Source organism: Phalangium opilio, unplaced genomic scaffold, assembly GCF_054372755.1.
Source record: "Phalangium opilio isolate 3A_F unplaced genomic scaffold, DU_Popi_V2 ptg000011l_1, whole genome shotgun sequence".
Lineage (NCBI taxonomy): Eukaryota > Metazoa > Arthropoda > Arachnida > Opiliones > Phalangiidae > Phalangium > Phalangium opilio.
Window position 1 is genome coordinate 10130546 of NW_028324147.1, and position 14733 is coordinate 10145278.

Consider the following 14733-nt stretch of genomic DNA (forward strand, 5'->3'; position numbering starts at 1 on the left):
TGATTTTAAATAAATTGATACTGACATCGGTTAATTTACGATATTGGCCAATTGATCATCACTAATAGTTTAAATAATTTCAATTAAACGGTTCAAAACCTATAGGATAAGCTTAGTTTTATAATGAGTAAAATTCTAATGTGAAATTCTAATTTTAAATTTATTTATTGTAAATAATTAATTTGCCGTAGAAAATTTATCGTAGATAATTTTTTGATCGTACATAATTAATTTATTACCTTAGTATAATTTATGCTGAAATAAAAATACCACAATGAAAGAGGAAGTGACGTACATATGAGATGGGTAAATGTTTGGCGGGAGATTCAAATGTCGATTTTGATTTGGGTTAGAAAAATAAGAGAATACGGTTTTAAGTACCCACTCCATATGGACCCAACCAACGCCTACCCAACCCTATTGTTTAGATTTAGATTTGGGTTTCTAATCATTTAAATTTTTAGAGAATAGTGTCCCTGGATACTTTTGAAGTGTTTTGCTTATTTCCGCTCTCGCGAATTTCCTGGAGGCTGAAAGCATTTGACTGATTTTCGCCCCTTTTCAACCTAGTCTTGCTGTGAGTTATCAGGGTTCATACAAACCTGGAAAAATCAGGGAAATAAATAGTTGACAAAAACCTCAGGGAAATTTAGAAGTTTTAGTAAAATTCAGGGAAATCAGGGAATTTTGCGTCAAACAGAGGCCTAGTAATTAAGCAAAATGTTCATGATTTGAACATACACTCAATTGGATTAATATTTCACTAATCTTTGGAGGCTCATAGCTCTGGTTCTACTAGAGATAAGGGGATGTCCTTCGAGTATGTTATAATCTTATTTGCCCCCATCCAACGATACTAAAAACTAGGGATTTCGTCAAACAGGGGCCGAGTAATTAAGCAAAATGTTCGTGAATATTCTCTCCATAGGATTAACATTACAGTATACTTTGGAGGCTCATAACTCTGAATATATTAGAGATACGGGGATGCCCTTTGATTATGTAATTGTCCTATTTACCCTTCCTCCTTCGTTAACATTTGCTCCATAGGATGCTCCACATACGGGAAAAATCTGGGAAAATCGGGGAAGTATATGGGGGAAAACCTGAAAATCTCAGGGAAATTTGTTTTCCAAAGTTTTATGAACCCTGCCTATTATGTCGGTTTTCTTTTTAGCAGGAACGGAAATAAGATTACTTTGAGACACTTATAGGGGTCACTGCCTGACTGGACCAATGTCCTATAAATTGATTGGGTGTGCAAAAATGTTCTGGTTGCTGGACCAGCTTGTTTGAAACCACCACATCCGCCTGTTGTTGGAGGCCAACAGCCCAAGCTGATAGGAGTTCACTTTACCAGGGATATTAGATGTTTAAAACATCTAATAACACTGGCCTTACAATTTTCATATCCTCCCCATTATCCTTTATCCCCTTTAATTTCCATGATCTACACATGCACAAAACGCTCGACACCAGCTTGAGAGCTCACAGAAAGCTATTACACTGGACGTGTCTGTGTGTCTGTCACCACGTTTGCAGTTGGCAAATCGGAGCAAAGGTATTCGCAATATCCGGACCGCATTTGCAGTTCACAGAAAGCAATATTAGAATCTAGTCCAGTATCATCGTTAGGGTTAAAATGTACGCGCCGATCAGCTAGGGTTACGAGAAACGCCTAGCCTCTCAATGGCAGGGCTTCCACCAACTGTTCACGCCATGGTTCACGCAATTGCGGCATATTACCTCGCCGAGTGACCATGACCACACGGAGAGGCATTACACTGGACGTAGGATCTGTGTGTGTGTGTGTGTGTGTGTCTGTCACCGCGTTCGCAATTAGCAAATCGGAGCAAACGTGTTCGTAGAAAGTAATTTTTGGCTTATACTCCCATCGTTAGGATTAAGAACTCCGCGGCGATCGGCTAGGGCTACAAGAAACGTCTAGCTTCCCAATGGATTGGCTTCCACCAATGGGTAACGCAACTGCGTGTTTTCTTATCATTTATTGTGAATCAATACCCTAAATTTCCAAAAATTGTTAAAGAGGCATACGCTTGAATTCAAACCTCAACAATAGCAATGTTTAAAATGAATTTTGGAATAAAGTTTTTAAAACAATTTAGCTAGAATTAATCTAAATTAATGACGATTATTTAATTTTTTAAGATAAACCTCATAATTGCGTCTCGACTCGGAGAGGTTTATTTTTGTTTCCCAACTTGTCTTATTATTTAATATGAACCTATAGCCTTATAAATTTAGTGAAAAAGGTGGTCGCTAGAAATCAAACCTTAAAAATGGGTATTCTTAAAATTATTTTTGGAATAAAGTTTCTTAAAACGACTTAACTAGAACGATTAATTATATCAGGAATATTTATTTAGTTATTTAAGAAAAACTTCTTAATTTGGTAGTAAGCCCTCGTCTCCCCTCGGAGAAGTTTATTTTGGTTTCGCAACTTGTTTTATTTGTCTACAGATAACTCTCGGATACGTTTCTACTTCTTAATTGTTTTTTATATGTTATGATGAAAACTAGTAGATAGCCCGAGTGTTAAAAGTAATAAAAATCAATTTAATTTTAAGGGTTCTAAAACGGATTTGTTGTGACGGTCGGCTTATTTGTTAACATAACTATCGCCACTCCCCTGATATGCATTAAATATGGTGTCAAAATATGATGAATAGGTGATCTACTTTAAATTTTGGTTTTTATACTACACTTAAGTGGTAGTATAGTAAATTGAAAGAAAATAATAAACTTGGGATTGAAATCCGACGATAATACACTGGCGTAAAATTCAGCGCTAGGAACACTATAATAATAAGTTGAAAACTAAACAAGATGGCCCCGGCCATAAAACGTTTTGCCTAGGTTAGCTAAATTTATTGTAAGGTGACCCCGGCCTAAACCTTACAAAAATCTCATATTATTTGGCACTAATATTTGTGCCAAAAAAAGATAATTTAACAACTATTTTATATGCATAAAAGCGTTTATCTTTTTTGGTTTAAAGCAGTTTTAGAATTAGAAATGGGGTTGAAGGGACGCTCAGCCAGCCAGCCAGCCAGGGTCGGACCTATATTTTGCAAAACCTCTAAAACGCGCAAAAGTAAAAACCTGGATAAAGGAAGCGCGTGAGGAAATTTTTTTTCACGCTTAGTGGATAGGCAACTCCCTATCTTCGACGGCAGCTTATTCGATATTTAATGTGTTACAGCTTTGGTTCTGCGTGCTGACAACATACGAAAATACTTCGAGACAACAGACAAAAAAATACTCATCTTCAGGATTTAAAATGTCGAGGTTTTAAATAATGAAAATCAGTATTTCCTTTGTCTGTTGTCTGCACGCACAAAGCTACGTTAATGATCGCCACTAAGCCGCTTCAACATAGAAATCTGGGTTTGCGCGTGCTGACAACCAAAGCTGGAACAGATTATATATCGAATAAGCTGCCGTCGGAGATAGGGAGTTGCCTATCCTCTAAGCGTGAAAACAAATATCCTCACGCTCCTCCTTTATCCCTGGTGAAAACATTACTGAATTTTTAAAAAAATTCTACCCTCTCGTGGAACCCTTAATTAGTATTACCATCATTAAATTTACTATTTAAATTAAATGAAATTACTTAAATAATAAATACATTAGCAATATATAATTATTTAACTTTAAATCATCACGATCAATTAATTTAAATTATAATGCTAAAAATAGACAGATGGCTGGCTATATAGCTAGATTTGAAAATTTGATCTTGCTGAGGTTGCATAGTTTACAGACTAGGAGGATTCATACCATTTACGCAAGGAGGCCCAGCTTTAAACTCACCCAGTGAGTCAGGCCTCCTTGTGTTAATAGTATGAATCCTACTAGTCTGTAAACTATGTATTCTCCCTCATTATCTTAATGTTCATTTTTTGAGGAGCTTAAGTTGTAGATTTTTATTTGATTTATTCATAGTAACGTTATTTTAACCTTCAATACCCTTTTATTTATAGTTGAATAACTAAGTTTTTAGAATGATAACTTAATTTAAATGTGATGTCAGTTTGAAGAGGTGGGGTGGCGTAGCGGTTAGCGCGTTCGCCTCGCAGCAAGAGGATCCCTGGTTCGATCCCGGACTGTGGCACCGGGTGAAAATCTGGGAACAAATCCTTCTGCGTAGAGTTTAGTTCTCTCCCCGCTGGTTAAAAGGAGTTTTCCTCCGCGGTCTAACCCGGTTTCTCCTTTCCATCAAAACTTGCAGAGGTTAAGGGTAATAGTTAGTATAGGGCGCTGTAGGTTAGCTGTGGCATAGGGGCTAGCCACCACCCCTCTATGCATTGTAAAGGGACCAACCTGTAAACAAGCCACAGGCTTAGTGTGGAAATCCCTTCGTAGACAAAGCTTAGTAGATCTAGCTAATTGAATTCCACCTTTCCCACAGAGAAGGTCTGAAATTTAAATCACTTGGCAGAGACTAGAGGTCGTTAACGTTTAGTTACAGACTCTCAATGGGTATTTTAAAAACTAGGTTTCATTAAAATTGAAATTTCAAATTATAATTAAATACTTTTTGTTTGATACGTTCTGGGGTTGGCAACCAGTCTGGGTGAGTATGGGGCTAAACTTTACTTTAGCTCGCGCATTTTAAATACAGTTTTTTAACTTTTTCAATAAATATCATTTATTCAAAGTTAATTATAGGCTAATTTGTTAAAATTAAGGTTCGGAAACTAATTAAAATATATATTTTCCATGTTTTTTAATATTTTACCCTTCATATTATAGGTTGGGTTTGGTTAGATTATTTTAGTTTTCCACATAATATCACACCTTTTCCATAATATTGTTGTTTATCTTCATTTGCTTCCCAAATAATATTACGCCTTTTCCAAGATATTGTATTTTGTTATCTTCATTTAAGTTCCGAAATAATATTCCCCCTTTTCCAAAATTTTGATTAGGTTCAGGTTAGGTTAGGTTAAGGTTTGGTTTGGTTTGGTTAGGTACAGCCGTCATTTAAGGGTTATATTTTCAGAAATCCTTCTAATAAACTCTGCCGATATGGACGACAAAAGCTATGAAAATATTGATTAAAATAGTTTCCGCAACTTAAATGTAATTAATTAACATAAAACTGGGTGCTACGGTCCATTACATTCAATTCTGGCCGTGTCTGGGTACATTTGTCAACAGAAAAATTTGACATGCTAATATCACACATCCTGTGAACTCTGGCCAACATTTCCTATCACTGGTTCATTTTCAGCTTCAGAGCAAATCTCTTCTTCTAACAATACAACATCAGCTTCAGATGTAGAGTCTAAATTACGAAATACCAAAGAGTTTCAAAATAAGCTAATAATATATAACAATAAATTGGTATTATCATAAAACCATTCTACCATGGATTTATAATAGAAGCTTACGCGTAAGCTTCTATTACAAATCCATGATTCTATTTACCCGAGAAGAAAAGCATTGAACATTGAAGGGTTGTTCTCTTAAGGACTCAGGTCCAAGGCCCAACTTTTGTAACCAAAGGTTACGTCGCTTAGCGGATAATTTGTACGATGCTTCTCCTTGGTTTTTTAAAATGCCCGGTATTCGAAAGAAGCGCGTTATCTGTTTTACTTGAGCAGCTTCTACAACTCTTCAAAGAACAAATTCTAATTAAGGCCCGTTCGCAAAAGCGCTTTTTGCTCAAGCTGATTGCTGAGAGAGTAGGCGGAGTTCGCTCTCGGCGTCTTCCATGACTGTTCTCAAAAGAGCTTAGGCGGGTTTCATACGGGCGTAAGCTGGTAGCGGAGGCTGATTGTCGGAGTCAGCCTCGATCTCAGATATTTGTTGAAGTTTTCCTATGGTTTAGCATCAAACTTATTAATATTTAGCTCTTTTTATCGCGATCGCATTTGACAAGAGACCGAAATTGCGGAGCTTTCTTTGCTTGCTCATATTTTTTTAAATTATATTTAATTAAGTTCTTCCTTTCAAAGTATAGTATTTTTTCTAATGAGATTTTTCTACAATATTTACGCCAAAATAATACTATATATAAGCATTTTTATTCCAATATTTGCCTACAAAAACACAGTTTTTCTCCTATAAAATCCTATTTTTCATGTAAGGAATTTATAAGTTTTGGCTGCGCTCCCTGTGTTCGTCCTCTATTTTCTTGACGCCAGTGATTAGATTCAAGAATCAGCGCGACCAAACCTGCGTTTATGTGAACGAATTCGCGGAAGCTGAAGCTGACGCCGTAAAGCAGACGCTTATCGAGTAAATTGGAAGTGGGAACTGCATTCTGTTCTATCAGAAATCAGCTTGAGCTAAAAGCGCCTTTGCGAACGGGCCTTTTAACCGTTTTATTCTTAAAAAATGGGTACACAACACGTTAAACCGACGACCCTATATCTACCAAAATGACGTCGGCACAAGACGAAGGGGAATCGGAGCTGGTTCAGTGTTAACGCAGAGCCGAACTGAAATGAATTTGGGTTTGGGTGACTCTGTATTTATGACATCTCATGTTGCCCCAACCTTGATGTTGCCCTCTATTGAATCTCTCAACAACTATCGTTAAATTTATTACTTAAATAATATATTTTTTTTAATTATAATAATCATGTTAGCTAATTATAATTATTTAACTTTAAATGAGTATGTTTCATAGATTTAAATTATGAATTGCTAAAAATATTTCGCGCGCGCTACGCTCTCTACTCTCTCTCCTCTCCCGCTTACAAACGCGCGCTACGCTCTCTACTTTCTCTCCTCTCCCGCTTACAAAATCCAGCTGCAGCTGGTTGGCGCGCGTCGGGAAGGGGAGGGTGGGTGGGGATCCACATAATTCTACCTCTCTCTACTCTACAGTCTAACTTAACACGGGTTTTGTACTAAGCGAGCGTGGGTCGATTGGTAGAGTATGCGGCGTCTTCACTGGCGTCTAGTATAGACCGGCAGGTTCGAGGCCCCGCACCGACAGAAAAATAATTTCAATGGAAATAAAGTACGTTACGCCACCTATGAGGTGTAACGTTGGACTACGGGTGAATTTACGGTTGAAAATTCGCGGGAAATTTAAAATTCGAAATGTTCATTTATGACAAAATTCATCAGGTAACAACATTTCCAGCCAGCCGACCAGCAGAGGTCGGAACAATCGTTTTCCAGCTCTAAAGAGCGGCAAAACGAAAAAGGGTCGGATTCCCAAAATACCGTTCAAAATCCCAAAATCCAGGTGAAAATTCTAAATTCCGAATCAAAATCCCAAACTCCAGCTCAAAATTACAAATTCCCAATCAAAATCCTAAAATCCTAGTCAAAATTATAAAATCCAGGTCAAAGTTCCAAATTCCCACTCAAAATCCTAAAATCCAGGTCAAAATTCGAAAATCCTGAAATCCTAGTCAAAATTTCAAAATCATTTTGAAAATCCCAAAATCTTGAAATCCCGTACACAAAATCGCTCCATGTCCGGTCCCTCAGACAAATCACGAACTTCGCCAAAACGTTTGGAACATGAATAACATTTATTTACTGGTTTTGAATTTATAACCACTTTTCTTACTTTAATTAGATGCTATATTGCCAATAATTTTAACGATTTTGGTTCCTTATACGTATACTTTCAATATTTAATAGTTGCGTCATGCCAAAAATCTTATATGGGGTAAACATGACATTTATTTTTTCCTAGAAATTTTAAACCAGTTTTTGGTAGTCAAGTCTAGTTAAGTTAAATGATTGGGGTTAATACATACTTAGCTTTCAATTTTCTCATTAATAAAATTTTGCTTCGCCCAAATAACCTTGGTGGGAAATATACTTTTCTCGTTTTACTCTCTCCTCTCTATATTGCCTATTCCACTAGCTACTGGTCTGCATATTTCCACATAAACAACAAAACGTACCGAGGGGTCAGTCATTCACGAAATTCCGTAGGCTATACCAGCGAAATCCGACTTAAAAATCGAAGATCAATAACAAAATCAGAGATTCGGGAGGAAATCAAAAGCAATATTTCTGATTTCGAAGTCCCATAAAAAATCCGATATCAGTAACTAAATCCCAAAATCAGTAACGAAAGCACAAAATGAGAAACGAAATCACAAAATGAGAAACGAAATCACAAAATATGTAACGATTACTGTTTTGAAAATATTCCACAGAACTACAATTCGGGCCCTTAATGTGTGGTTAACATTTCAAAAAATTCCATTAGTTTTTTTTTTTTTTTTTATAAAAAATAAAGTTGCTAAGGGTGGTTTTCATTTCCATAAAATTATTCACACCTTTTTATGAAAAACAGGAATTTTTCCCATAGAAAATGGGAAATTTTTGGTGAAAAAACAATCCGGTCATTGGGATTTTAGAAAAACTATACGTTTGTTAGTTTTGGGAACGGTCTTAAATGAAAGGTACATTTCTCATTCCGCTAAGCGAGTTTCATGGACAATAATTAAGTTTAAGTATTAATTTTGTTAACATTTACAACATAACTCGATTTGCGATATTATACCATGGATACATTAATTTACTAGAAAATATCAGCGCGACCAAAATTGGCGCGTTTTTTAACGTTTAGTTGCCTCATAATAATTCGAGAGTTTATTCATAAAGCCTTTTGGATGAAATGGCCTATAGAGCGCGATGAGACGGCTTTGATAATGCCGCCGTGACGTGGCGTTGACGCCATCAAAACACTCGAGTCTAATCGTCGCCTATAGCGTTAATGAATTTTGCGAAACTAGAGGAAAGTAATTACGTCTAATTTTAGTATATTTAGTTGCGAAAACTTAACATTAATTTAAATATGAAACGCTTTTACGGTAGTAATTATCATTAAATTTGTAAATCATTGTAAATTGATCTATTTCCCTAAGCCTTGGTCAAAACAATTTCCTTAGCATGGGGACGTCAATACCTATTTCCCATCCTGGTCTACTCATATCCTCCGTCTTCGAAGTCTGCTTTGTATTATATTATGATTTTATGCTTTATTTATCTTGTAAACATAGGTAACAGTAGCGCTAGTTAATTCAGGATACCGTTATCTAATTTATTCAAATCAGGGTAAATATAAGCCGCGTTTACACGAGACACTTTGGAACCGTTTTCAACCGTTTTGGAAAGGCCTAACACTTTTTAAAAAATAATATTTGCATTTTCTCGTGAAAGATCTCTGGTTTTATCAACTTAATATTCTTTTGTACATTCCAAAACGGTTTAAAACGGTTTCAAAGTGTCTCGTGTAAACGCGGCTTTAGTAATAGAGAATAACACTGTCACTTAAAGTTACAGTTTTACAATGTAGTCATGTGCTTTTATCAGTTACCGCTATTTCGATCTCTCCATTGTACAAATTAAAGAAGATGGCCCAAGGGCTGGGCTTTAATACTAATTTTACACGGCTCATGTGCCCCCCCCCCATATAGTTGATCTCCCTAAGGTATTTTTAAATTAGATCGTAAAACTAAAAAAACATTTCTCAACACAATCGTGTATTCCCTTAATTTATAATAACGTCACATTTCAATTAATATGAATGAAACTAACCGATACTAACCATCCAGCATAATCTAATGTATCACGCGCTCAAAGTGCGCGAAAATTACCATCTTCTTTCCTTCACTCAAAACGCCCGCGAAATTTAAACTACCTATCTTTCCTCTCTCTCCTCTCCGGGCGAAACGCCCCCTCTCCCTCTTCCCCCTCTCACTTATATAAAGGTAGTTTTTAAAGTGAGAAATGAAAAACCATTTGAAGAAATTTCAGTATTTTTAAATTTTTTAGGTTTCTAACTCTTCTCCAATTGCCTTAGATTTTTCATGAACGATCAGTGAAAGAAATAATGAAAATTTGACTTCAGGTATTTTTAGCCACATCGTAGTATACGATGAGGCTCTTAGTTTGACCCGAGCCGTCGTCGTAGTAGTAGTAGTAGTAGTAGTGGCCGGGGTTGTCGCTTCGTTATCGTTAGATTTTAGCTTAAAAGGAATTCGATAGTACCTCAACCCACCCATAGGGCTAACTGAGCTTGGTTAGAGATTTTATTTTAATTAAAAATTTTTTTTGGTCGCAGCCGGGATTCAAACCCGGGTCGCTCACGCAGTAGTAAGACATTCTACCACCAAGCCATAGGGACTTGATAGGAACCGCGAGGTTTTTATCCTTTAGTTTTATCTTTAAAATGTCGGGGTGATGTGGGGTAGGGTACCTCTTAATCTGTGGGGTCGGATACTTATGAATTTGTATGTTTGGGGTTTTATATTTATTTTCTTTTTATTTATGTGCTAATTAAATTGATAACGATTTTCCCCGTTTCCTACCGCGCTCCTCGTGTGTTTCGTTTTCGTTCGGTAGCTATCGTCATCTATATTATGTTTGACTGGAACGTTTTGGCGGTTAATCCAAATGTGGGTTTAGATAGAGCTAACATAGTGTTAAATGAGCGTTATGCGTTTGATCATTTTAGCATTGCTAAAGGTAATTCGAGGAAATAATCACTAAAATGGCTAATCACTATAACTAAACTTTCTCTTTCAAAAGTTTCTGGGCATAAGTTCTTGTTAGAAATTTATAAGATAAGATAAGTGTGCAACGGCATAAGTCTATGTTGTAAACTCATCGAGGGGATTATCACTAAAACTATCTGTTCTTCGATTCGCCGGAATATTAGAATTACAGCATAAGTAAATTTATACGGTTATAATTTTATCACTGTTTAGAGTAGGGCCTCAAGGGGCTATTAACTCTGATTTTATGCACGGTAAATCATTGGGTAAGGTATAGAGGTGTTATCCACTCATAAGGGTAAGGTAAGGGGTTATGCACTCATTAGGGTAGGGTATAGAGGGGCTATTCACTCGTACGATGTGGCTACTATTACGAGCCCTTGGGCCGTCTTGTTTAAAGTATATTAGGTACAAACTTCTTATTTGACGATAGAGGTAGGAACAGTAAGTACTATCACTATCAGAAAAATGAAATTGTTCTTGAAAAATCGGAGATAAGTAATTTTTTACTTCAATTAATTTATAGGAAACTAATCCATTAGCTGTAAAATCAGGTAATTGAGTTAAATTGTAAAGAGTAGTAAAATATGGATTGTCTTTAAAATTCAATAGAAAAAAAAATAATATCCGCGCTTCAGTCAACTGGATAAACTCTTATCGTTTTGTTTTTTAGGCTTGGGCAAACCAAGTCTTTTTATATAATAAAATGTGAACCTTCAACTAAGCTTTATGGAATTATTTATTTTTATTTATTTACTTATTTATTTTTCGAAGCTTATAAAAAAAATCCAGACAATAAAATTCCAAAGCTCAATCAGAGGCAAAAAGGTTAAAACGGTAGAGAGCTTTGAATTTTAAGCCGAGCAAAATATTTTTGAGTGGAACGGCATATCACCCGAGAAATTAATTAAAATAAATTTTTAAATTATGACAAATCATATTGCGTTGGGGGGGGGGGGTTAAATAGATGTGACGTGGTTTTAAGGGGAGGGGTATGAGAAAACGTGACGAAGCGTGATCTGTGGGGACGGGGGTCAAAAAATGCTTTTTTTTGCGTGACGTAGTTTATGGACGGTCCCTAATACGAAAATTAGCCTTAATAGCTAGTCTTAGAACGGTTTAATAAGTTTATTCGGTTTTACTTGATCGGATCTCTTGAAATTTTAGTGAGAAGCAAATTGAAGGGTTTAAAGTTGCAAAGTTGCAAAGTTTTCAAACAAACTATTAATTCCTACAACCTATTTAGTCGCTTAGGGAATTATTAGGGAAAGAACTATTGGGAAAGAACTTTGATACTTTGTACGACAATTTAAAACCGTTCAATATGCCTCTCACTAGAATTTCAAGAGATGCCAATGAAGCCAAAGCTTGATCGAGTGAGCTGTGCGTCAAGAATTTTTTAAAAGGATTACTAAAAAATAAATTGGGGATAGGGTCCAAAAACGAGTTTAATATCGTAGACACTCACACTGGGGGTCACTGGATCCTAGGACTAGTTAATAAAAAATCCTTATTTCCAAGACTGTTTTTGAAGTCTCAAGATTTTTGTCTGCTCCGCGTTTTGTTGTATGAACGTGTTTTTAGAGTGAAAGTGCGTTGGAACTCCTTGGAAGTTGGAAGCGTATTAAAACGTTATCTTACAACTTAAAATTTAAGGTAATTTCGATTATTTGAATATTAATTTTTAAATAGGTATCTCATTTCCGAAGTTTCATATTTTAAATTCCTCTTTGCCTGAATACTTAATTAATTGCACTGTACCCATTTCGTAATATTATGGTAAACCGGAATCGGGATAGATTACTCAGATTAGAATGTTGTATGATTCCCTCATTTTTACATAAATAACCAACTTACCTCAGTCAACTAATGTAAATATGGAGCATATTCGTTATATCACTGATGAAAATTTGGAACTGAATGCAGATTTTTATTGAAAAAAGTTTAGATGTTCATGTGAAAACCAGTATGCCCTTAAAATCACACGTCTTACCTTTCAAATATTTACATTCAACTCTGATGAGATTCCTAAAGCGTTTTGATTTAAAAGTATCACTTTTTGATTCATTAGGGAAAGATGAAGTTTATGTGCGAACACTGCAGTTTCCAAACAGAAATACGCTCAGTCTTTAAGAAACATAAATTAATTCACAGTGATGAGCGTCCGTTCAAATGCGATATTTGCGATTACCGTGCACGAAGACTGGATATTTTAAAGAAACATGTCGCGACCCACAGTGATGAGCGTCCATTCAAATGCGATATTTGCGATTACCGTGCCCGAAGACTGGATAGTTTAAAGAGCCATGTCGCGACTCACAGTGATGAGCGTCCATTCAAATGCAATATTTGCAATTGCAGTAAAAGAAGTCTCTCGAATTTAAAGGAACACGTCTTGACTCACAGTGACGAGCGTCCTTTCAAATGTGATATTTGCGAATATCGTGCCCGAAGACTCTCGAATTTGAAGAACCATATTGCAACTCACAGTGATGAGCGGCCTTTCAAATGCGTTATTTGCGATTATCATACCCAATGTCAGAGAAATTTAAAGAAACATGTTGCAACTCACAGTGATGAGCGTCCGTTCAAATGCGTTATTTGCGATTATCATACCCAATGTAAGCGAAATTTAAAGAAACATGTTGCAACTCACAGTGATGAGCGTCCGTTCAAATGCGCTATTTGTGATTACCGTGCCCGAAGATTGGATATTTTAAAGAGCCATGTCGCAACTCATAGTGATGAGCGTCCATTCAAATGCGATATTTGCGAATACCGTGGTCGAACACGCGCTAAATTAAAGAGTCATCTCTTGACTCATAGTGACGAGCGTCCATTCAAGTGCGATATTTGCGATTACTGTACACAACGAAGCAAGAATTTAAAGAGACACATCGTGACTCACATTGACGAGCGTCCGTTTAAGTGTACTTTTTGTGATTTCGCAGCCAAATTAAAGCAAGGACTAAGAGATCACATTGCTAGACTTCATCCCTCAGAATCTGGAATTGAACGAAAAACTCAGAAAACTCTCTCGTCAAAACGGAAAAAAGAAAATAATGAATCAAATGATGTTGCAGACATCGTGTTCCCGTTTAAACGAAAAGCAGACGACAAACGAGGAAGTTTGCAGCCGGAACAAAGTGTGCAAAATATAAGCGATGATTTTCGTAACGGAATTGACCAGTTCAAAGAAGTCGAAGTTCATTCTGAATCAGATGCCGATGAACCCAGAAACGCGAGCGAGTCTACATCTGAAGAAATTAAGAAAGAAACCGAACCTTTATCGAGCGATTATTTTAGTTCAGAGTTTGACTTAAATTGCGTCAAATTGGAAACAAAGCTGCAACGCCTTTTCCAACAAGCGAAGCGTTTAACGGCCAGATTTTGACGCAGTGTGAAGTGGCAAGAATCAATTGATCACCCGAAGAATGAGTTTGGTTTTGATAACAATGTCGCTGTTGACCAACATTTGTTCCATTATTTTGACAAAATTGGAAGATTCGGGCAATTATCTTCGATGTTATCATGTCAGAATGAAAGATCCACACGAGGTGGTTAAAGTCAATTTGAATTCCGTCATTTAATTCATTTTGATCTACTTTATGGTGACTAAATAGTCAAATGTCTGTTTTCCAATTGAGTAATCGTCACAATTACACTGCTATAATTTCATTTTAAATACATGCCTTTATTTCTTCCTTTGTTTTTAAATAAATTTACTAGAATTGAAGAATTACGTTACAAAATTCTAAACTGCCTTTTGAAACAGTTTTACATGTAGAGACTTCGAAACAACGTCTTTCTTTTCAAAAGCAATTTGTGTTTCACTTTGTTGAGAACTATAATAAAGTTGGCGTCAAATTATAAAATGGGGCATTCATTTATTATCCTTACTTATAGCACGTCTTATAGCTAAAATATGTATTTCATATGAGATGGTAAATTTTTCCTTATAGTTGTTTCATAACTGCGGTGATCATTTGCCTACTAGTAAAATAACTTATTTCTATGGGAATATTATCAGTTTTTCATCAAAAAATGGGATTAAGTTTATGGAAATGAAAACCCCATTTAACAACTTTTATATTATGAACTATCGAACATTGTAACCACTCATTATTTTCTTCTCTGTAGGTTATCCAACTCAGAAAGCGCAATAGCTATCTCACTTGTGACGTACATTCTCTAAGTAAATAGTCACGGGCTCGGCTTTGGCAGTGGG

At 36.1% G+C, this 14733-nt stretch overlaps 1 protein-coding gene and 1 long non-coding RNA gene across 2 annotated transcripts; both read left to right on the forward strand.

The window, feature by feature from the left end:
- Positions 1-7963: 7963 nt before the first annotated feature.
- On the forward strand, positions 7964-11229 carry LOC149712059 (uncharacterized). Its single transcript, XR_016377731.1, has 2 exons — positions 7964-8819; positions 8898-11229. It is a non-coding gene; the product is annotated as an uncharacterized LOC149712059 (long non-coding RNA).
- A 178-nt stretch (positions 11230-11407) lies between these two features.
- Positions 11408-14387, forward strand: LOC149712060 (uncharacterized). The gene is made up of 2 exons (XM_089856014.1): positions 11408-12161; positions 12577-14387. Exon 2 carries the CDS (start codon positions 12583-12585, stop codon positions 13897-13899), a length of 1317 nt encoding a protein of 438 aa, XP_089712140.1. The 5' UTR covers positions 11408-12161; positions 12577-12582; the 3' UTR covers positions 13900-14387.
- The last annotated feature ends 346 nt before the right edge of the window (positions 14388-14733 follow it).

What these genes read in the sequence shown, in the direction of transcription:
- LOC149712060 (XM_089856014.1), top strand. Translation starts at nt 12,583, where the DNA reads ATGAAGTTTATGTGCGAACACTGCAGTTTCCAAACAGAAATACGCTCA.